This window comes from Myxocyprinus asiaticus, chromosome 33 (assembly GCF_019703515.2).
Source record: "Myxocyprinus asiaticus isolate MX2 ecotype Aquarium Trade chromosome 33, UBuf_Myxa_2, whole genome shotgun sequence".
In the NCBI taxonomy this organism is placed as follows: domain Eukaryota; kingdom Metazoa; phylum Chordata; class Actinopteri; order Cypriniformes; family Catostomidae; genus Myxocyprinus; species Myxocyprinus asiaticus.
The window spans coordinates 28,656,449-28,681,069 of record NC_059376.1 but is presented as its reverse complement, the minus strand read 5'-3'; the positions used below and the strand labels follow the sequence as shown (position 1 = coordinate 28,681,069).

The window sequence follows — 24,621 nt, the reverse complement described above, 5'->3', positions numbered from 1 at the left end:
TTGGACACAGATCTGTGTAGTACACAATGAGTCATCAGTGTTTTTTGTTTATTGTCCCGGAAGAGAAAGACTGTGAATTTTAAATGTGTATGTCTTCTAAAAGTTATTTATTCAATGGAGGTCTTTAAATATCCAGCCATCTTCAAACTCTTTTGAGATTGGGTCATTGAATAACCCCTATGTTAAGACATAAGTGAAACTAGCAGGCGGATTGAGCTCTAGAGTGTGAAAACCTCACATACAATCTAAACTTATTCATCACCACTGATTAAGAATTTAGTATAACTGTGGGCCTGGTAGAGTTGTCATGGTGAAGGAGCCACAGGAACTGCAGCTTGCAATTTTCTAATCAAGTTAATTGACTTTAATATGACATTGGTATAATAGGGGAGACAGATAACAGCCTAATGAAACTGTAATGAAGGTTCTAGTAGTTAGTTTCAGTGAGGATATTTGGGCTCTTCCTTTTTCACTGTTTTCAACTGGGAAATGTTCAGAACTGTGGGGAGATGTTTATACAAATAGGATTTCTAGGTTATGGCCAGCTAACAAGAACATCATGTAATAATGTTGTTCAGGCCTGACCAGACCAGTGACTTAGGTGCTGAAATGAACAGAATCAGACATTGCAGTCTGAACCTACAGTACATTAGGTTGAATCAATGCCAAAATTTTGGCTCTGGTATGATACCATCTCCTCTGTATGTATGTATATTAAACTGATATCTTAGGCAATAAAATAATCTCAGGTGACTGATGAACTGAAACTAGGGCTTTCAATAGATTCAATAATTAAATGTAAATAATTCACAATTAATCTCTTAATTGCGGTTAATATCTAGATTGCGGTTCTGCACTGTTCTTCGGAGCTGGATGAATCTGATGGTTCGAAGTATACCCAAGGTTACCTGTGATTATCCTATCACCCTATCTGATTAGGTACACTAGAGGGAACTGATAGTAAGAAGAATTAGTTTTATATGGCGACGTGGGGTAATGTAATTACCAGAGCTTCTCTGTGATTTTGATCCCATGTGAATCGATCATATCAGTAATGTTTGCAGACTTTTTACAGACTGCGCTGGTAAAGAATACAGTGTCTTTTACCGTCTAAATGCCCAGGAAAAATAACCGCAGGTTATACTAATCTTGTAAATGCTTATAAAAGGGTAAATGCTACACACTGTGCTGTTTGTTTTTTTAACTAGTACCTGAAGTGTGGTAATATTGTGTGGAGATGCCAGAAGATGCAATATCAAAACATGAAGAAAACACAAACCACTCATCAGACGATAAAGTCTTGTGGCAACTTTAGGTAAGATTTATTCTGCATTAGCTAGCCTAACCTAGCATATGCATTGCCCAATATTAAATGACTCATACTGCTAATATTTAATAATCTAATTGCTGAAAATGTAATCAGTTTCAACATGACAACAACGTGTAAATGAAGAATACGCGCCCATCTCTGCAATTTCTACAGACATTGCTTATCCCGTTCAACTGACAGTAGACATTACAGATCACAACAATTACATTGCAGACATAAATACTTAAGATGTATATCCAAAAAATATGTCGTCTGAGAAAGTAGCATATTGTAGCCAGACCTTCTTTTCTTGTTTTCAGACATGAGGTAAATGCGCTTTGACAAATGAGCCTGAAATTTCCTGCTAAATTGAACCTAACAGATCTGAACATAAAATAATTTTTGTAGGCTTACCGTAGTAACTCGGAATAAGAATGTCATTTGAAAAAAAAAAAATCTTTTTAATCTACTGGCTCAATAATTGTGTTTTATTCATTTTTGATGTAAATTAAACTTAATTAAAATTAAATTAAGAAATCTTCCATAGTGTATGTTTAAATAATATTTTACTTACATTTGTAACAAAGATATTTTAGCTGTTGTTGTCTGATGGTTTTCTTATATGTTTGTACAATAATACAATATTTAAACTTTTTCAAACCATATTTCACCAGAAAGACTGCAAATGATTAAACTTTAGTTAAACATCCCATCTGGATTTGATTTAAAGATAAATACTTAACAGATTTATTTTACAATTCATGTCACACTGCATGAGCTGCTAAACTGTGCTGAATAGCAGCACATTTTCATCCAGGTCAAGTACAGAAATTTGCAAAATGATGATATTGTACCACGACAAAATACTTTTAGTAACAGTATTCTGTGCAGCCCTAATCTACATGCTATTAAGATACTGCTTTTAGAGCTAAGAGGAACACAATCTCTCATGAATGCGGTTTCCATGAGTAATATGGGCTAAATGCTCTTATTTTGTCTTTTGTCTCCATTCTTAATCAGTGTCACTAATGCCACAACAGAGCCGGATTTCTTTTAGAGCTACTTTCATAATGTATAATTGCATAATTAGTCTGCCACCATTAATTTAATTGCAACCTTCTGATTAGAGCCATTGCATAAGGACTTTAAAACAGCCTGCATAGGAGTGGATCATTGTATGATATTAGCATTATTCCTCTGTGTGTGTTTGTATGTGCTCAGTCATTACCTGCTGTGTGTTTGCAGAGTAGACCATGACACCCCAAGGGTTGGGAAGTGCACCGCCCTGCATGTTGAGGCACACATTCTCACAGGGGCCCTCAGGATCCAAGAACAGACTCCAGACACACCAACGTATACACTGCATAAATGCTGCTCTGGGCACAGCCGTTGATGTCATCTAGAGACAGAGGGATAGAGAGAGAAAGAAACAGAAGAAAAAAAAACTATGAAGGAGAGATGGAGAGGTTTATAGTAATTTTTCTCTCTGCTCATATACATGATAGTCTTTTGCTTTTGCAGTTTTACTTAACTGAAGAAAACACAAGATCAGAACAGAGCACAAAACAAGATGTTTAACAGAATGTATAAGCTGTTATTTTCAATACATTGGTTACTATAATAGCATGATTACTAGGGCAGTAAAGCTCAAAAATTTACATAAAAGCACCATGAAAGAATTCCAGACACTCTGTCACACACTTTTTTCCAAGTCTTATAAAGTCATACAATGGATTTGCTTGTGGTAGAGAACAAAATTTAAGTTAATATCTGTTGAAAAACTTTCCCTCCATGGAAACCCTCAAATATCTTTTGCATTCATCTGCAATGTCATTGACATCAAAGCTGTCGTAACATGTCATGAGAAGCCATATTTTAATTTACAGTATATGAATGGAATGTAGCATCTGGACCAATCAGACACACAATTATTCATTATTTAATTAATAATCCAACAGACATCTCAAGACCGTAACAAGCAAAGGTCCAAGTAGGCCCAAGCAGACTCCGAGATGTCTGCTCTCCCACTAATCATTATCAGTTTTTACTCCCCCTTTCCTGACACTGTTCCAGCAACTAGTGGACCTCAGAGACATTCCAGGTGGGGGAGGGTAGCCACATGCAAAAGCAAAGGAATGTGGCTGAGAAGAAACTCACTCCATTCCCCCATAGGAAAGACACATAAAGCCCATAAAACCAATGAATGAAGCCCATCATTAATTTATAGACAAACTGTTCTATAAATGAACATGCATATCCTCAGGACATTGTGTGTATGATTATTACTTCTCATATAGTGTCTTTTGTACTGTATACCGTTCTGTGCATGCTTTATGACGGAGCCACTAGATAATGTAAAATTATTGGTATCATGCTTCCTATCAAATTAGTCCTTGTGTGATGCCCTAAACATTGGAGTATAGCACCCCCTTATAGCATGCATTGCATGCTTGTTGTATGCTTGTTATATTAATCAGAGCATAAAGGGGCACAAACTGCTAGCTTACTCCAATCATGCAAATGAGTCAGCTTCCAAACAAAGGAACTTTTCCCGCTGGAAAATTGCACCTTTCTCATTGGTCAAGCCAAACTAGAGAGAAGTGACCTCCCTCAGGAGTTAAAGGGCACTGTCGGAGAGGCCTCCCACTCTCTTCCCTCTTCTCTTTCTCCCTTCTGCTCATTGTTGCTGCTCGTGTGGGTCCGGAAACACCCGGTCTGACCGAGAGGTCGCAGGCTGGCAGGCCTTAACACATCAAGCTATGTGTAACTTCCTCGACCATAACGGAGTTAAACTAACACCGCAAGTTCATCATCATTTCTTCATTCAACATGGAAGAAATTGATTGCAACTTCAACACCATCAACTCAAGGAACCATCAAGACTTTCTCCTGAGACTGCATCCGGGCTCTCTCTCAACAGCCAAGGCATTGCAAGTATCGTACAATTAACTAACTAAACAGAGGTTTAGTATAAGCTGTGAACTCCTTTGTTAACAAAGGTGCTTTGAAGTAAGAAACTGATGGTTCTTTCAGATGGTTAAATGACTCGTCATAGCTTCTTTCCCCTGTTCTGTTCCGGTTTCATTCACTTTCACTTTTCCATTTCCCATATATGCGTGATTTGTGTGTATGTGTTTGTTTAGATTAGTTATATGATCGTGATTTAGTTAAATAAAGCTTTTGTGTACATTCTTGCGAGTTGATTCTGGTCTGCTTGTACATCAACGTCAATTTAACGATTTGATCACAGCTACATGCTAAGAAAGAGTTATTTTTCTGTGGCCATGAAAAATATACTTTCTGAGAGTTGATAGACGATCAATACTGAGTGTTCGCTGGACAAACAGATTAATTGATTGTAATATTAATTCAGCTACATCAAGTTAATTCTATTGACTGATCCAAATATTTATAATTAATTATAATGAGTTATGGTTAATTATTCATATTCCCCTTTTAAAGATAATTTGACAGTGGTATATTTTGATAAATAATCTCACCCCTGTTTTTAAAAGATTTTGCCTCAAAGCTGTACCTAAATATGTGTAATATTATTTTCAATAAGCCATGAGAATAATATTACTCCAATAAGAGAATTAATCATAAAGCTAATTCCTTACAATAGAAATTGTGAGCAGATTCAACGAGACGTTGTATTACGATGTTAATGGTAGAGAATTTTATTCAGACAAATAATCTAGTTATTTGTCATTTATCTAATTTACAAAGGTCGTCGAACGTGACTAATTCCATTATAAATTTCCTTACATAATAATGTAGAATAAGGACATTTTAATTTAATTCCTAGCACACACATACTGTTTCCCTACATATAATGGCGGAGGAACGCGGGCACTTTAACCCATCGCGTGTACATTTATACTACCAATTTCGCTACAGGAAATTAGATCTGAAAGCTACGGCAGATGGCAAAATTCTTTGGAGTACATTTATGGTGCTTTTATGATTAATTTTTGTCCTTTTGGGAGATCGAAAACCTTTGTAACCATTCACTTTCCTATTATGGCAAAGAGCAACTTAGAAATTTAGCTAAGTCTCTTCTTTTGTGCTCCAAATGACATGAGGGAAAGTAAATGATGACATAATTTTCATTTTAGGGGGAACTACTTCTTTACATTTTAGCAAACTATGTTACAGAAACATAGCTGACTTCACAAACATGCTCATTAACAGGCTAGCTATTTCATTAGGAATCACAGGTTTATGCAAAGTTTTCCTGAAACATTTCTGGCTAACTAAGTAGGCCTCAATCACAGAACAGGTCCCAGATCCCATACTTTGTCCTCCCCTTGAATACTTTTAACACAATAAATGAGATTGGAAAAAAAAAAAAAACAATCGCTCACATTGGATGAATGATTGGACAGTGATTTCTTATTTGGACACTGTGCTGCCAAAAACACTTCCCAAAATGAAACCTCAGCAGCCATTATAATCACATAGAGAAAAGAAACATATCACCTTTCATCTCACAATATCAACACACGTGCACGTACACACATACACTTCAGCAAAGAGTGAAATTAAATAAAGATGACTGATAAAATGTGAAAGAGAAAAGGAGGGAGAACTGAGCTACCTCGCAGCTAAGCTACAATCCTTTGGGATCAGGCATTAAAGCCAATCAATAAATGAGCCGGTCAGGCTCAGCTCACTGTAATTAATCATGATAGAAAAAGAGCGAGGGAGAGAAGGAATTATTCACCCCTGCTCTCTCTCTCCTTCACTCTCACCTCCCTCTGGTCTCTCTCTTTCGCTCTCTCTGAGGTTTGATGTATCTGGCCAGTGATATATAGGCTGTATGGTAAATATTCACCACTTCTGCAAAGAGCGTTAATACAAGAGCTTTATCTCTCTCAGAGAGATGTATTTCACACTTCACAGGATGAGAGGGAGGGAAAGAGAAAGACAATGAGAGAGAGAGATTTACTATAGTCTTTACCAATAGGAACAACAGCCCTTAAGTACTGCAGTACTCTCAGTACTGCTACGGTACTATCAGACCCAAATACAAAAGTCAAAAATAAAATTCAATTTTGATCCTCCAAGATTTATCTTACAGGCTAAAATGGGAGAGCACTCTGATTTCCTTTGACAACCATAGACACGTGAACATCACCACTGTGCAGACAAAACAGTGAAAATACAACCATTTGAAACATCTTTATTAAAAATCATTTGAAAATATTTAAAGGTGAAAATGTAATTCTGTCACTAGAGGTATCAAATAAAATTGCAAAAATAATGACAGCTTTAAAATTGGTTTTCTGAACACACCCCCCATCAGCCACTTGTCGGCCAAACCATTGACTGAGCTGGTGTTGCTATGTTGGCCTGGTCTGCAATTTCTGGGAGTAAGGGTGCAAAGGTTTTTATTAGTGTGCCAGGAAAGTTGTGTTTACAAGGAACTAAGGTGCTACAATAAGCAATTCTGAAAATGTTTGGGGGATTTGGGAGAAGTAAAAAAGGTTTGTGGAACTGAAACTTTGAAAGAGTTACTGTATATCTGTAAAATAATCAACATATTACTTTTGGATGGACAAAAATTCTGATTACAATCATCAATTCTCATGACATTTTCAGCTAATTTCTGTAAAACTGTTTGCTGAAACTGCTGCAACATTATTTGAATGAGATATCACTCTATTGCATGCCATCATCCATTCCAGATTAACCTATCCCAAATGTCATGTAAAAACAAAAACGGTTGATGGTCAACATAATCACACAGGAATCAACATTTTGCTTCAGAAATTTAATATATCCTAAAAATCAACTCCATTTACCCAAATTAATGGCAAGTGCTATCCCCCATCAGACATTGTTGTGGAAACTATATTTCTAAATAAAGTACTGGCTACATGAAATACTCTCTTTCCAATAATGAGCTATTCATAGAGGTGAAGACTCTTTTCCACTAAGACAACGATTTCTTCAAATCCTTACATAATCCTTAGAACAGTTCAGATGTTTAAACTGAAGTTCCCCAGCTTTTGGTCAACCTGACAGGGTGTAAAGTTGGAAATAATCGCTCCTACATCATTTAACCCCAGTCCTATTGTCAGATCCTGGAGTCAACAGTTTTATTTTGGAGTGTTTCCCATTCTGAAAGAGCTTCTGAGGAGATTGATGATGAATCTCTCTCTGGAAATGACTCTGATTAGAATATGTATTTAGCTTATATAACACATTAATTGCTATCTTTCCTACCTGTTGAACAAAAAACTAAAAAAGGCATGGACACATAGTCTTAACATCTCAGAAGGCGCAGGGTAATACATATTAATTAAATATTTAAAACTAGGTGGAAAGCAGCATAGTGCAGAGCAAAAAAAGACAGCACAGAAATATGATTATGACCTGAATTTTCACAAAAGGCAGAATGAATTGTACCTGTTAAAAAAACCACTCTAAGAAGCACATTGTATAACCTTTTTGAAAATGACAAAATGTTAGTAGGTTTTTGCAACCATTTCTGTACAACTGAAGTTAAAGATGTCACCAGAGAAATGGCAAATCCGAGAATGAATTACAATCAATCAAACCCATCATATACACAGTAACAGAGCCTCAAGCAGAACCGTGCACAAAAACTGTATACTTCAAAAGCACAGCAGTCCATTCAGTGATGATACACCCAAAATTCATAGGTGTAAAAATGAATCAGAGGTATTGTGTAGGATTTCAACACTGCTCTGAACAAACTGTGGCCAGACTAAATGTAAAAGTGACTAGTAAAAACCGACAATAAACTCTTTAAAATAGCAGAAAACTCAAATCTGCCCCTAAAGTAACAAAACTATGAGATGGCACCCAAGTCAGCAATAATCACTAAACATACAGCAACATGTTTTACTGCCAGCTCCCACTTAATAAATCAAAGCAGTGTTGAATGTTCCCACTGCCAACTCTAAGAACACATTGATGCTGCTGGTTTTGGTAACAAGCAGAGCTATTAAAGTGGCTTGTGGTGTGGAGGTTGGAGTGGCTCTGGGCAGGGGTTCAAGGCAGCCGTGAGCTGCAACCCAGTGTGAGAACTGTCAGCGGGTGCGCGGTATGCTACATTGGGGCCGCCAGCAGGACTGATGGGAAGAGGATGAACAGGCAGAATGATAATGAAGTATCCATCCTTAAGTTCAGGCATGAAGCAAAAACATAGTCAATACTGTGCTGGAAGCACAAGGACCCACTTTAAAGCTACTGAATAAAACATCCAAGTAGAATCTAGAATTGTTATTGAAGTTCTAGAACTCATCAAGTTCTGCATAAAAAGCAAATAATTCCAGAACATTTTCCTTTACTGAGCTCATTTCTACAAAAAAATATGGCAGAAGATTTAATTAGACTGTTTCTGTGTTCTAAATCTTGTGTAGATAATTCAAGTATCTAGTATGCCTGAAACATAAACTATGCAAATACTTAGACATTTCTACTCAAGCTTTATTTCTTCCATTGTCAGGTTCCTAAAAATATAAGATCATTAATACGTATCAAATCTATCATTCGTTATAATGTTTTGCATTTTCAGCATTGCCACAAGGGGTCCTATAGTGGACATTAGCACAACTATCACCTCAAACACTGCAATAAATAATTTTCTTACTGAGTATTTTGTCCAGTAAAAATATCTAAACATTTTTAAAACAAGCCAAATTTACTTGAGAAGCCAAAATTACTTTGTCTTGTTTTCAGAGAAATTTAACAAAATGTATTTTCTATATTTATGTCTATGTTTAAAACAAGATTAAAAAAGAACTATTTGGGAAAATAGTTCTTACTCCATTGGCACATAGTTTTTATTGTTTTAAGCATAAACCCCATCATATTTTGTACAAGACATACCTTATGCCATTCTGCTTCTCATGTCATTTTTTGTTATTTTAAGGATGTTTAGCTGTTTTTACCAGAAAATAAGATAAAAAGATAACTCAGTAAGAAAATGATTTGTTGCAGTGAACAGCTGGTTTTCTATTTCAGGTCAACACAAGTCACAGTGGAGCAAAGTTTGAAGAGAATTTTACAGAGCTAATTAAAAGTGAATAAAAGTCGATATGTTTATTGCAAGCTACTTGAATAATAGCACATCCGGTTTAATGGCACAGCTCACATTTGAAGGAAATTATTGTCCCCTTGAGTACAAAGTTTGTTTTAACCAGAGCAACAGAAGGTCGCAAACTTGCTAAGCGTGGACCAAGCATTCACGCCTGCATGCCAGGCAGATCTGTTGTGCTAAAGAGGGGTAGAATGAAGATCCCCATGAGACATAAGACAGCCTTTATCAGTGATGCCATATGATACACTGTTGTGGCAGGGTGAGCAAAAGACAGACACAGTGGGTGTGGCGTCAGGCCTTGGAGAGACGTTTATTGGAAATAATAATAAACAGAAATAATAATAAACAGAAAATGTTCAAAATGGGGAATAAAGTGTCCAAGGGGAAAAGTGTCCAAAATAAAGGGGGATCGGGTGCCCTCACGGTGAATGGGCTATGTGTAGGGGTAGTATTCATAGGATGGTCCAGGACGTGAGGCAGGGTCTGACGGCTACACACCCTCCCCTCCTTCCGGGACACAAGGGGTGGCAGCTTCTCTGGCGGCTTGCCTCCCCAAGGGCCAAGGTGTGTGAGGGGAAGGTGGCAAAGGCATCTTAGCCTGTCGGGCGCAACACGTGCTGTCACCTCTGACAACACATCTAACTCGCACTGGGGGTCCGGGGAGCGTGTCCGGCGGCACATCAAACTCAGCAAGTACCCTGCCCGATCTGCACCTGAACCTGCAAAGACGCCAGTGTGTGCACACAAGGAAATACATTCTTATGGCAGCGGTGATGAGGCTATATTCACATCAGGTGTGCCTCATCATCTGCTGCCCAAATGAAGCTTAACAATTTGCACCTCTCCTCTCTCCAGCCCACTCACATCGTGAGCCTGGCTGAAGGACGGCCCTAAGAGGTGGGGCAACGATGACGAGAGGGAGGGGCGGGTTGTACCACCACAACTGTATATGATATACAGGCTTGTGTAGGAACCTCACATGGCTTGTATTTCATGTCTGATTATTACAGAGAGATACATGTAAAGCCCTTCATATGTAATTTTAAACAATGCTACAGAGAGCGTCTCAAAGACCGAGCATCAAAGAAAAATCTAATCAAAGCACCCGCAGATGAGAGTTACTGTAGCACATAACTACCAGGAATTCCACATCAAAGTATGAGCTCCAATAACATCAAGGCAACATCTGAAGAGCATAAATGTTAACTCGAAAATAAAGAGCAAACAAGCAAAACTTTGCCACACATGAGAGTAAAATAGGCTGAAACAAGAAATTGCTAGAGGCAGAAATTAAGCTCTACAGTACGTGTTTATACACAGAGTGAAGAATTAGAAAGTCATTGACCGTAAAAGTTCAAACAGTAAATTAAGACAGAAGACAGAAGACAGAAGACAGAATTCATCATTAGAATGTGATTAAGTGTGAAGAGTCCTTACAGAAAAGTACTGAAGTGCATAATCCAATCAAGGTGAAAGATCAAACGCATTTTACAAAAGGCTGCCAGCTATTTCACAGCCATCAGACAGCTGAAGATCCATAATTCATAAGGCAGGACATCAGAGATGCAATGCTGGATTTTGGAAATCCAAAATGTAATATATAAGAAGTGTGAACCATGCTTGGAGTGTTGAGAAGACGCCATAATGAATATGTCAAGAAAAATTTTATTACAAAAAGCAAAACGATTATACACACAATTATGTGGGTCTGACAGGCCATTAACTTCTCATAAATTAATAATAATTGTTACTTATTTTCATGAAGATATTTTCTGTCTAGTTTACGTCTCAAATAGCCCAAAGTTAAATATGAATACAGTCCGTTGTTTCCAAATTGTTGCGGTCAAGAAAGTCCTTTGCCACCTATGTGCCACAGACTGCTGCATAGTGATGAATATAAGCGTGTTCTCAGACATTTTGCTGGCATATTCCTCAGAGACGGTGCAGCTATGTGGTTGCTGGCAGGGACAAGGTAATGCATTGTTGGCTCTCAGCATCGTCATGGTGAGGGGCTGATGCCATACCTTCCCTGCACACACTGTGCTGAGTCTTTTCCTCAGCACTCTTTTTGCTCACTGACTTAGAACTGTCTTGCATCTTTGTTTAAAAACTCTTAAACAGAAAAAAAGAGAACAGGTAGAAAATAGTGTCTCAACCAGGAGGCAAGGCCAAGGAATCTACAATTAAATAATGAAAAGAGAGATGTTTTAAGTAACTCTTATCTGGACCATCATGTGACCCTCTTTGTCCATTTACTGTTTTTTAAAGCCAACACGAAATGGCATTCCCAACCCATTTTACTCCCATAATGACCTATTGCGGAGCGAATGAGAATATTATGTGGGCAGGAATTGGTGTTCCACACCAGAATAGACGTAGGCAGGTTCCACGCCATATTTAATTTTTCAATACTGAAAACAAGGCTGTGAGGGATACACATGCAGTCCATTGCTCATGCTATCTACAATAAATGTCCAACATCATGTCTAATTATCACAATCCATGTTTTGTCAAGTTTTCTTTATTGAATGAATTTGAATGAATTGTATGAATTGAACTTTTGTCAGGTAAACCAATGTTAACAAGAAACAGTACAACCCATTGAACAGAGTGTCCTTTTATCCCTCACAGTCAAACTTTCAATTGCGAAAATTTTTTATATAGGGTCTACCCTCACGAAGTATATGGACCAACACAGCTGTGTGATTTCTTCATGACAGGTGATTGTAAGAAATGAGATGAAAAACGGGCTTGGTGATGTCAGCCAAAAAACAAAGTTGTTTCAGAGGTAGAGCAAGTTTTGATGAAATATTACAAAAAGACATACAAAAAGTTTGAGTCACCACCAAGACAATGGCAAAAATGAAAGATTTACATACAGTAATAAGCCATTGCTTCACAGTGGTAAATTCACTTCACAGTGTTTTCTGGTCAATTGCTTTCTTTTATTTATGGTCAAGTATGGGCTTTAAAAGTCTGAACACTAAATAAGCATCACTGATGTGAAATACATTTATGAAAAAGCTGAGTTTATACCCTCTTCCTCCATTATTATTATTATTTTTTCTTTTTTTTTCTTTTGCAGACTACACACTACACAGATTATTCTGTCTCTCTGCATCAAATAGATGAAAAGTGAAGTGCTAAGCTCTCCAGTTGAAGGACCTGAAAATGAGATGAAATCTGGAGGTAGTAAAAGGAAGGCAGGCAGAAGGAGAGAGGGAGAGAAGGTAAATGGGAAGGTAAAAGACAGAACTAATGCGATAAAGAGAAACAGTAGGTGACATCTCAGGTGGAATAGGTAAATGGGATGTGCATGGCAGGGAGGCCACCAGAGAAGTTGGAGGCAGGTATTCTTTAGCTTAACCAAACTTACCTTCACCTAAGAGCACTTCCCAGGAGAACACGCAGCCCAACACACACACACACACACACAAACCCAGAAGCCTGTGCTCAGATCAATGCAAGCAGATGCACAGGAAAGGTTTGAAAAGTGTGGCTCCCTGGGATAGGATGAACTCCCAGCAGGCTAGGAACGAGGTTTATGAACTTCTCTGTGGGAGAAATTGACATTCATACTAATTAGTCTACCATTGTTTCTCTGTTCCCACTCTCCCATGCAAACCCCTGGAGAGAAGGCATCAGACCCTGGGGTAGAGTGACCTCTCTGTTCTGCTAAAAATAACCGCACAATGCCGAAGACACAAGCTCTCTTACCGTGTGATGCTTGATTAACATTTAATTAACATTTGTGTGACATTTGCGACAGAATGGAAAAAATAAAAAGAAAAGAAAAATTTATAAATAAGCTTTAGTGCTCTGATTAGAGCCGCAATCGTCTTTTTATTGCATGACTGTGAGAGCGCAGCTAGACAGCCTGTAGGAAATCGGGCCTGAATGAGGAACTGAATGAACAGAGTAGACAAGAAAAAGAGAGAGTATTAGAGGAGAAACTCTGAGTGAGAGAGAGTGTTTCAAAATCTAGAATCTAAATAAAAAAACAAAGCGCATGACTTGATCCCAATTAAAAACAACAACCATCAACTCTTTAAAAAGGCAGAAATGCTATTTGTTTTTGTTTTGCCACAGATGTGAGGGTACATGGGTACAGTAAATCTAAGCCAATATGGTTGTGTAAAAGCTCAACAGCATTGCATAATTTACAAGGATGGAGATGAAGCAGTGTGTGCAGAAAGTTGGCCATAGTTGACTCAACGCAAAATTTAAGCGAAATAGAGCTTTACTCATCATTAACTCTGCTCTCAGTTTCTTGAGTTGAGCACTGGCACTGAGGACACACTCTCTAACAGGAGAAGTATCTTCCTCTGCTAACCATGGAAGCCCGAATTTAATCAGCACAGCTCAGCTGTGAAAATAAATCATGCTACTTACCAAAGCATGTAGCAGTGCTGTTGTAAAAGAGCTGGACTTCAGGGGTAAATCAATCGCAGAGGCTCAATTGATTTCTGCTCCAATAGCTAGAGTGTTGGTTTAGCTCTTCATCTAGCATTGCTTGATATGGAACATTAGCTAACCTACAGCAAGTATTAACCAATGCTGGGTATTTTCTAATTTTCCTCTGCTTCAGAAAGAGATATCACTCTTTATTTACACCAGAAAACTGTTTGAAAACTGTTTGGATCAGGATGGATTCGCAGTTGCTCTCAAAGACCAGTTCTTGCATTTCCACCTTCTGTATGTTACAACTCACATGGTCCAGGTCAGTGCTTTTTTGAGTAATATGTTCTTTATACATACATATATATATATATATATATATATATATATATATATATATATATATATATGTAATTTTTTCTCTCAATTCAGTGGCGCTCCTTCGCTAATAAAATGGTGTGAAATGGTTGTCAAATCCAAATGGATCATCATCCCTGTGAAACTCTCCAGGTGAGCTCTCCACCTGCTTCAAGCTAGTCTTCAAGCCATATGGTGCCAGAATTCCAGTGAAGGCAAATCTGACTAAACACTTTCTACACTGGTTTTGTTTAAAAAGTCTTTCATGCAAATGCCAGAGAGGTTAAAATCACCTTAAAAGATGAGGACATCATTACCCACTCCAAAGGGCCAAGATTTTGCTGGTTAGCTTGGACCCGTTAGCCCTTGCTGCTAAAAGCTTTTGTACAGAGGACTATGATATTTTAAAATATAATAAGTGTCTGGTTAATACAGGTTTTTCTGACAATACTGCAAACTGATTTACTAGTGATGGTGTCATTTTTCTGTGGCACCAACGCAATTGGTCACATGGCATTTTTGAATCAGGTTATTAGCTTTAAATCTCAAAATCTACGATTCCCCCCATGAGTAAAGATGGCATCATCGAGGATGTATGCTTCTAGGGGGTGTTGTGCCAGCTGAGCAACTGCCATTGAGATTAATGGGAAATGCTAACAAACAGCTCTTTCCAGGTATTGTAGCTCTCCTTCATCCAATAACCACACATATTTAACCGATATACGGCCCATCACTGTCCTAGTTCATACTGTGAACTGTCTAAACTCAGGATCAGAGCACCATCATTGTAGGTGTTTGTGTAAGCGTGTCACAAACCGTTTCCATTGCATTCGTTACTACAAATCATAATAATCTAACCGGTTGCGCTCACTCTTCCTCTGGGACTCAGAGGAGAGCCCCTTTTCAAGCTGGCATCAATGTTTTTGCATGAAAGCCGCTGTAACCCAAATTATCTTCTGGCCGCTGGACAGATGCGGGGAAGTCTCGGTCTCTGGTTCATTCTCCATTATCCATGAGTCATTGCTTGCGGCAGACTAGCAACAAAACCCTACATCGGCCAGGAGCGGGCCTGTCCCTCAGCATCACGCAACACTTTATTATTTTACCACGGCTTAACTGACAGAGGCTGATCCAGAAACGTTAAAAGCAGCGTTTTAGACTGAACACAGATCTTGTTCGAGTTGCTACATTGAAAAATTGGTGTTGACAGACCAGCATTAGGAGCTATCTGTGCAGGGGATCAGTTGTCAGTCTTGTATGGCTACAAACCAAGCAGAGAAAGAGAGAGAGAGAGAGAGAGAGAGAGAGATGAGCAGAATATGAGAATTTATGGTAAACACACACAAAAAAAAAACAAAAAAAAAAACAGCCTGCGCTAAATTCAATGAATGCTTCACATGTCAAACAGCTGACAAAGTCGATGATGAGGATTCCAGAAACAGCTTCTAAATACGAGTCAGTAAAGTGAAGAAAAATTTGATCAGGGTAATGCAGAAAGACAGATTAAGAAGATGGTGTTTTAAGGTCAGAGGTTTGAGTTATTGAGATTTGCTGTGCTCAAGATTTAGTACTACAATTCTTTTTGTGCTGAGTCAAACTGGATCATGCCAAGTGAGCAGTTCATATTTCTCTCACTCTCTCTCACTGCCTGTCTCACCCATTCTCAATCTTTCCCCTCTCTCCCTCCCTTTCACCTATAATACACTACACTGAAGTTTATCAAGATATGTTCTAAATAGCATACTACTTTTCAACCTTTTCTTACTATTGCAGCAGTATACATTATATATACTGTGCACAGTATGCAAATTTTCTGTAAGCAAAGTATACCTGTTTTACATACTGCATTTGTCAAAATAAGTGTACAACAGAGCACAGTGCATGGAATATGGTGTCTCACAATGTAATGTGCTTGACCTGACCTTCCATTTCCTATGTGATTAATAAAATGGAATCTCTTTTTTGACTCTATTTAAATGGACCACAATTTTTTTTTTCCCACACAATTGGATAAAAAATGCATAATACCTAGGTCTGATTTTTAACCAGATGAATTACATGACATGCCAATTAATTAATCAAATTTATCACAATTAATCAGATATCAATATTTGTTGAGAAAATAAATCAAATTCAATATAAATGATGCATCGTAATTCAAATAATTATAAATATAATACATAGGCCCATAATAAGTATTATAATTCAGATTGAAAGATATTGCATTATTGTGACTGGTGAGTAAAGAAATACAAAAAGTGACCATACAAAAAGTGCTTTTACAAAAAGTGCTTTTTCAAAATTGTGTTTGTTTTATCCTTTATCATTAAACATAAACCTGCAGTTGAGTTCTGTTAATAGTTTCATTTGCACTATTTTTAATTGTCAGTTTGCAAGGGTTGTGAGGGTTGATGAGGTGCTTGGAAAAAAGAAAGTCACATGTACTTCAAGCTTGAATTGCTCCGATGGCAGGAAAATAAGTAATTTTCTTTCAGAATTTACCAGTCAGGGGGCATTTTTTATTACGTTTTTTTTTTTTTTTTAAACATAGAAAACTGACAGGGCATTACAAATGATTTCTGGGCATTGTGATATGTAACCTCTATTAAATTCTTTAAATACATAGAGGAGTGCTAAGGCAATTAGTCTTTTTTTTCCTTATGATTTTTAAATGTAGCTGTATATCTTTCCTAATATGATCTCTTTAAAGATCTCTTTATCCATTGTGTAATTGAGATTTGGTCTTTATTTTTCCAGTTGAGTAATATTGTTGTTTTGGCGATAGCTAAAGACAGAAGTAGGGGAGTTTTGTGTTCAGGAGGGGGATACATTTGGGAAATATCCCCTAAGAGGCATAAAAATGGGACAGCAGGGATTTTGTATTTCAAGAAATCTGATAGCTTATTGGTAACGTCTTTCCAGAATTGATCAACAGATGGGCAGATGGGTAATGATCTGGAGTGTTGAGGTTGCATTGAGAAAATTTTTTAACATGTTATTTTGTATATTATTATTAGCACTAAATTAACGACAGCACAATAATAACCATTTTTATTTTCAAGATGATAATTGGATGGCACTCACTAAATTAAACATGCAATGTGATGAGGCCATGTGACAACTGAGTGAGGTCATATGACAACAATGTATCATACTGTTTAAAATGTTTATGGTGGAATAATGACTACTTTTCCATTTACTTTTTAAAAAAAAAATAGTATGCAGTAAGTAGTAAACTAGTATTCCATTCTGCACACAACCTCAGTCTTTGTATCTAGCAAGGGAGTTTTACAAAGCTGTGCAAGTTCATATCCCACTCACATATACATTGCAGCTTTCTCTTTCTTCATGTCAAGAAGTCATTCTCACTTTCTTCTCACTCTCATCCTGTTCCTTCAACTCTTTTATTCTCTTTCACTCTCTCTCTCTCTCTTTCTCTCTCTCTCTGAGCATGTTGATAAGACTGAGAGTACCAGCCCAGTGTGCACTGTGAAGGAAAGAGTCAAAGCGCAAGCATGAAAAAGCCACTTCCAAATTTTCCTATAACTCTGGAAGTCTGGGCCCGTCAGACTGAGTTTTGGAGTTCTTGGGAACATCCTTTAAAAAATGTGGTACTCCAGGCTGTTTGTGGTCAATTTTGCTAATTAGTCACCAGCTTTAAATTCCTCCATTTAGCAAATCTATCAGACCATATTTAGAGAGTAAATGGACCAAGTTCAGGTGCAGTGAACAGAGGTCTACTCTACACATTATGGGTGAAACCCAGCTCTCTCTTTCTCACCCAACCGTTTATGAGCTACACAGCTCCACCTACTGCTGAAAAGGCACCTATAGGACTAGTAATGTTTCATGACTTCAGAAGGAAAATATAATATGCAAAAAGGCCATCATGATCCATTAATAGGGAATCAGAATGCATCCATGCAGAAAAGCAGTACACCTGTGGCATACAGAGGTTGGAGAGAGCACATAAAAAAAAAAACATAATAAAATGCATTTTACTGTTACCGTTTTCATCAATTATTATTATTAACAAATGGAATTTTACATTTCTAAATTTATCTAAGATCTACAGTCTGCTTTAAAAAAAGATACTTAGAATATGTAAATCATTTATAAATAGGCAGATGCTATTTGCACCCTGGTGCAAATAATGGTTTATGCTATTTACACCCTGGTGCAAATAATGGTTTATGCTATTTGCACCCTGGTGCAAATAATGGTAGATACTAATTGCACCCTGGTGCAAATAGTGTCAGATACTATTTGCACCCATTTTTAAATACTAACATACAGTATGGGCATCACTGAGGTGTGTTTATTGTGTTTATTTGGGACCCACAGACACACTACATTAACCTCTACCATTAAACCTAACCTTAACCTTACCTTATAAAAAACAACCTTGGTTTTACTACAGTAGCCATGGTTTCAAGTGGGAATGAGTGTGATCGACAGACCCCGCCTCCGGATCAAACCCTTCTCTGCACTCCTCGACATTCACCGTGACCAAATCACATTTATATTCATTTTTATCTATTATTTCAAAAATATTAAGGAAATATTAAGAGTGGAAACAGGAAATCAAATGGGAAAGAGTGGGACACATTCACACACCAACTTTACTCCCCATGCCACTGCAGCAACATTTACTGGTAAGTCTGTCGTGTATTTCTGTGTTTCCACCAGACTACTGGGGTGCAAATAGCTGCACTGTGTGGCAGTTGCTATTTACACCGGGGAGCAAATAGACACTCTGTTATAAATATTGCATTATAATTCATAAATAAATATTGATTTATAATTTATACAAATATAAATATTACATGCATTTGTCTGTATAATACATACAGATTATACACTGAGGAGCCAAAATATTATGACCACTCACAGGTGAATTGAATAACATTGATCATCTCCTAACAAAGCCACAAGTCAAGGTCTAGGTAGATTAGATGGTAAGTGAACAATCAGTTCTCATAGTCAATGTGTTGAATGCAGGAGAAATGGGCAGGAGTAATTACCTGAGTGACTTTGACAAGGGCCAAATTGTTACGGCCAGACGACTGGGTAAGAGCATCTCTGAAACGGCAAAGCTTGTGGGGTGCTCCTGATCAGCAGTGGTAAGTACCTACCAACAGTGGTCCGAGGAGGGGCAAACCACAAACTGGCAACAGGTTTTAGGGTGCCCAAGGCTTAATTGATGTGTGAGGGCAACGAAGGCTATCCCGTCTGGTTCGAACCGACAGAAGGTCTACCATCTCAAGTCACCAAAAATTTTAATGATGGTTATAGGAGGAATGTATCATTGATGGCACCAGGATGCACTGTGGGAAGACGACAAGCCGGTGGAAGGAGTGTGATGCTCTGGGCGATGTTCTGCTGGGAAACCCTGGGTCCAGCCATTCATGTGGACGTCCATTTGAAATGTGCCACCTACCTAAACATCGTTGCAGACCAGGTATACCCCTTCATGGCATTGGTATTCTCTGATGGTAGTGGCATCTTTAAGCAGGATAATGCGCCCTGCCACACTGCACACATTGTTCGGGAAAGGTTTGAGGAACGTGATGAAGAGTTCAAGGTGTTGCCCTGGCCTCAATCCGATTGAACATCTGTGGGAAGTGCTGGACCAATAAATCTGATCCATGGGGGTTCCACCTCGCAACTTACAGGACTTAAATGTCTTGGTGCCAAATACCACAGGACACCTTCAGGGGGTCTTGTAGAGTCCATGCCTCGGCGGGTTGGTGCTGTTTTGGCGGCACACAGAGAACCAAAACATATGAGGTAGGTGGTCATAATGCTTTGGCTCATCAGTGTATTATATATTTAAACAGTATATATATATATATATATATATATATATATATATATATATATATATATATATATATATATATTTATATACACATACATATACACACATATATATATATATATATATATATATATATATATATATATAGGGTTGTTGATATGAAATGGCATTTTCACTGTCACACAAGATAAAAATTAATAAAAAGTATTGTCATCATTTAAAAATGCATTAAATGATTAAACATTTCTTTGCTTTACATCGACCTGTTATTATATAAACTGCATTGTCATTAGATTTTTTATTTTTTGAGCCAAATCTCAAAATTGTCCTATGGTGTGACTGTCTCAAGCAAGGTTCAATAAATTCTAACTTATATAAATAAAAAAGAAAAGCATAAAAATGTTGATAAATACCACTGGCATAATTTTACAAGTGTCTATTTTAGTAAATGGCAATTAGTTTTTTTCATCCATATATTTCTAAAAGCGTAGGAAGTTGATACATTTTGTCACTGAAAACCACGTCCTCTGGTGTGACACCATATCCTCATTTTAAATCGGGCAATTCCACAGACAACTTTATTTAGTTTCTATAACCCCATTCAAGGTCATGTTTCTGAAGCCCCGTTAAGGCCAGGACATGTGCACATGGTAAGTTTTTGTCTCTAAATTGTTCAAATATTTAACGTATTTCAAAGCTCTAAAAGTGTTTACGTTTTGTTGTCCTTTGGTGTGACACCCCTAAATTATATATACATTTTTTTTTATGGTAAACTGCATAAATATGGAAAATTGTGCAAATGTGTCTTGCTAATTGCTAATGACATGTTAGCTAAGAATAGCAAGGTCATTAACTCAAACAAAAGGCTGAAACATCCTTTGGTGTGACAGAAAATGTCCTCTGGTGTGACACCACCTCATCTGTCACACCAGAGGACAAACATGTCACACAAGAGGACAAGGTCTATTAAAGAAGCATTTTAAATAATTAAATAAAATGTAACTAAATTTTTTTTTTTTTTTTTTACCATTTTCAGTGTTTTAATTGCAATAATTAAACTACTTTCTGCTGTTTTTGCAGAACATTTGTACTGTTATAGTGATGATATGATATTCAGTGTCATGAAAATAAATGGTTATAAAAATTAATTAACAGAGTTTCGGGAGTAGCATGCCAATTTTAATCTGACAATTCACAGCCCGCGAGCAGGAGTATATAAACCGCAGCTTACCTGCTTCCCGTGACAGATTTTCTTGGCATCCCGCCGCCTCCCCATCTCCACCTATTTTCAAATATTCACTATTCATCTAAGGGTATGTTTACATGACAACGATATACTAAAAACGGAAAAGTTTTTTCTTTTGCGTTTTTGAAAAGTTTCGCGTACAGACGACAACGTTGTCCAAACGATCCCCGTTCACACGGATCTGCAAAAATGACTAAAAATGCTGTATTATGCATGCCAGGCCAGTAGTTGGCAATGTCACTTTGTTAAGAAACACTATGCGCCTGCGCACATAAGCATTCTTCCACAGAGCGGTGAATACAAACAATGAAGATAACGATCGCTGGTCGTAGTACTGATGCAGTAAATCTACAATTTGCTGGAGAAGCGTCAATAAACTCAAAATCTTGAGCAGCAAAAACACAGTCCTGTAGTCCGCCATTGTAGTTTTGAATGTCTTGTGCGTTGTTTTGAAGTACTCGCACACATGCCTATAGACTGAACACGTAATACGCGTGCGCATGACGTCATTGTTTTTGTATGTTTACACAGAGACGGTAATGGCATCGTTTTCAAAAACGTGCACTTTGAAACCCATTTTCAAAAGTTTGCATTTTCAGGCCCCAAAACGCCATTGTCGCGTAAACGAACATCCAAAATACATAAAAAGTTTTCCATTTTTAGTTGAAAACGTTGCTGTGCAAACGGCCCCCAAGTAAGTAAAGTCCAGGGGGGGATTGGTGTAATCAGGACTCAAGTCAAGTCTTGAGCTCCGAGCCCTCCAATATCGGACAGCAGGCCAAATATGCTTTAATCTATTGAAGATTACATTTACATGCAAACTACTGAAGTATAAAATGTGGTCCTTCATTTTTGGATTCTTTCATTTTTGGACAGAAAGAATTGAGGGAGAAAAATGATTGGGAGAGAGAGAACACGAAAGTACAGAGAGAAAATTAACAGGGATCCACACAGAAGGGAGGAAATCCTAAGAGAACGATGAAGAAAGTAAATAGTTTAAATGTTGCTTTGAAAAATGCAACAATTATATTTGAAAATTTCAAATATCTTTCATTCAGTTAAATAAAAATGCTTGAATGTAATACATCTTATTTCTCTTTAATCCAACAACTACCATTTCTGTCCTTTAGTGTGACATCATGTCTTATGGTGTGACACACATAAAAGAACCAAAATATATTTTTTTTTAACTCAAAATATGTTTAAAAAAACTGTTGAATATTGCATTAGGGTAGATATAATCATCACACATCTTAAACTGGCATAATTTTCAACATTTTTTAAAGGATGACAGCAAATTTTGACTTTCAACAAGTTCAACAGGTAATGGGGGGGAAAGGTGTTATTCATAATTTCATAATAAATAAAAAACACCATATGAAAATAAATCTCTCTCATGCTCTTTGTATATTACCTAACTTTTTTTTTCTTCATTTTTGTTATGTCACACCATAGGACACATTTACAGTGCAGCTTTGTGTGATAGAATTGACGAAGTTAGTGACCCCTTATATTTTCTTAAATATCAGACTTTACACTACATAAATAGATGTATTATTTTTATTTTATTTTTCAAAAATTGTGCTTTACAAAAAAATAGTTTTTTACTGCATATTTGTCAACTACCCATACACACACACACACATTCACCGGCCACTTTATTAGGTACACCTGTACATCTACTTATTCATGCGATTATCTAATCATCGTGTGGCAGCAGTGTAATGTATAAAATCATGCAAATATGGGTCAGGAGCTTCAGTTAATATTCACATCAACCATCAGAATGGGGTAAAATGTGATATCAGTTATTTAGACCGTGGCATGATTGTTGCTGTCAGACGGGCTGGTTTGAGTATTTCTGTAACTGCTGATCTCCTGGGATTTTCATGCACAACAGTCTCTAGAGTGTATAGAGAATGGTGCAAAAAACAAAAAATATCCATCAAGCGGCAGTTCTGTGGGCGAAAACGGCCAGACTGGTCCAAGCTGGCAGGAAGGTGACAGAAACCCAAATAAACACGCGTTACAACAGTGCTATGCAGAAAAGCATTTCTGAACGTAAAACACATTGAACATTGAGGTGGATGGGCTACAGCAGCAGAAGACCCCTCCGGGTACCACTACTGTCAGTTTAGAACAGGAAACTGAGGCTGCAGTGGGCACAGGCTCACCAAAACTGGACAGTAGACGATTGGAAAAACATCGCCTGGACTGACAAATCTGGATTTCTGCTGAGGTACACAAATGATAGGCCCACTGCAGCCTCAGTTTTCTGTTCTTGGCTGACAAAAGTGGAACCCAAAGTCATCTTCTGCTGTTGTAGCCCATCCGCCTCAAGGTTCGACATGTGCATTCTGAGATGCTATTCTGCTCACTACAATTGTACAGAGGGGTTATCTGAGTTACCGTAGCCTTTCTGTCAGTTCGAACCAGTCTGGCCATTCTCTGTTAACCTCTGTCATCAACAAGGCATTTTTGTCCACAGAACAACCGCTTATTGGCTGTTTTTTGTTTTTTGCACCATTCTCTATACACTCTAGAGAATCCCAGGAGATCAGCAGTTACAGAAATACTCAAACCAGCCCATCTGACAGCAACAATCATGCCACGGTCTAAATAACTGAGATCACTGAGATTTTTTCCCCAATTCTGATGGTTGATGTGAACATTTACTGAAGCTCCTGACCCATACCTGAATGATTTTATACATTACACTGCTGCCACAAGATTGGTTGATTAAATAATCGCATGAATAAGTAGATGTACAGGTGTACCTAATAAAGCGGCCGGTGAGTGTATATACCTGTATATATAATGCATTTAAATCAGAATTAGCATAAATTATCATTAATAAAAGCAAAGACACTGTTAACTATTAATATTAATGGCTAAGTAAGGGACAGTCAGATGGTTATTATCGCAAAATTATCCCTGGGGGCTGGCTGTACGTATCCCACATAATACATGGCTACTTCACAAATAAATAAGTAAACGTAACTGAAATATTGAGTTGAAATTATGTTATTAAAAGAGAAGACAGAGAATGCACATTGATATGAAACAGCTATGTAGGAAATTGTTTGTCTGTGACAACAATCAATCATACAGTTTAGCTGTCATTTTGTTTATATTTGACCGCAGAATGCAAGGAATGGAGAGAAGCACATGTGTTCTCAACCCATTACCTGTTAAAATGTAAAGAAAGATATATATCTCTCTCTCTCTGTAACTCTGGTTCAAGTCAGGTTGTTCTATCTTCAGGAGGTCGAGTCTCGCCCCAACTTTATTAGTTAATATGATTACTTTCCAGACACCTTCCTTCAACATTCTCTATAAATACATCTATAATGCAATTACTTCATCCCTCTCTGTCTGTCTCGCTCTTTCCTCCTGTCTGTCTCCCCTCTCTCGCT

The 24,621-nt window shown here is 37.6% G+C and overlaps 1 protein-coding gene across 1 annotated transcript in view; it reads right to left on the bottom strand.

The window, feature by feature from the left end:
• Positions 1 to 24,621, bottom strand: part of LOC127424648 (nephrocystin-4-like) — a 219,713-nt gene that overhangs the window by 80,045 nt on the left and 115,047 nt on the right. The window contains exon 10 of the mRNA XM_051670006.1: positions 2,538 to 2,708. Within this exon, the coding sequence (XP_051525966.1) occupies positions 2,538 to 2,708 (171 nt within the window). The remainder of the gene's footprint in view (positions 1 to 2,537; positions 2,709 to 24,621) is intronic.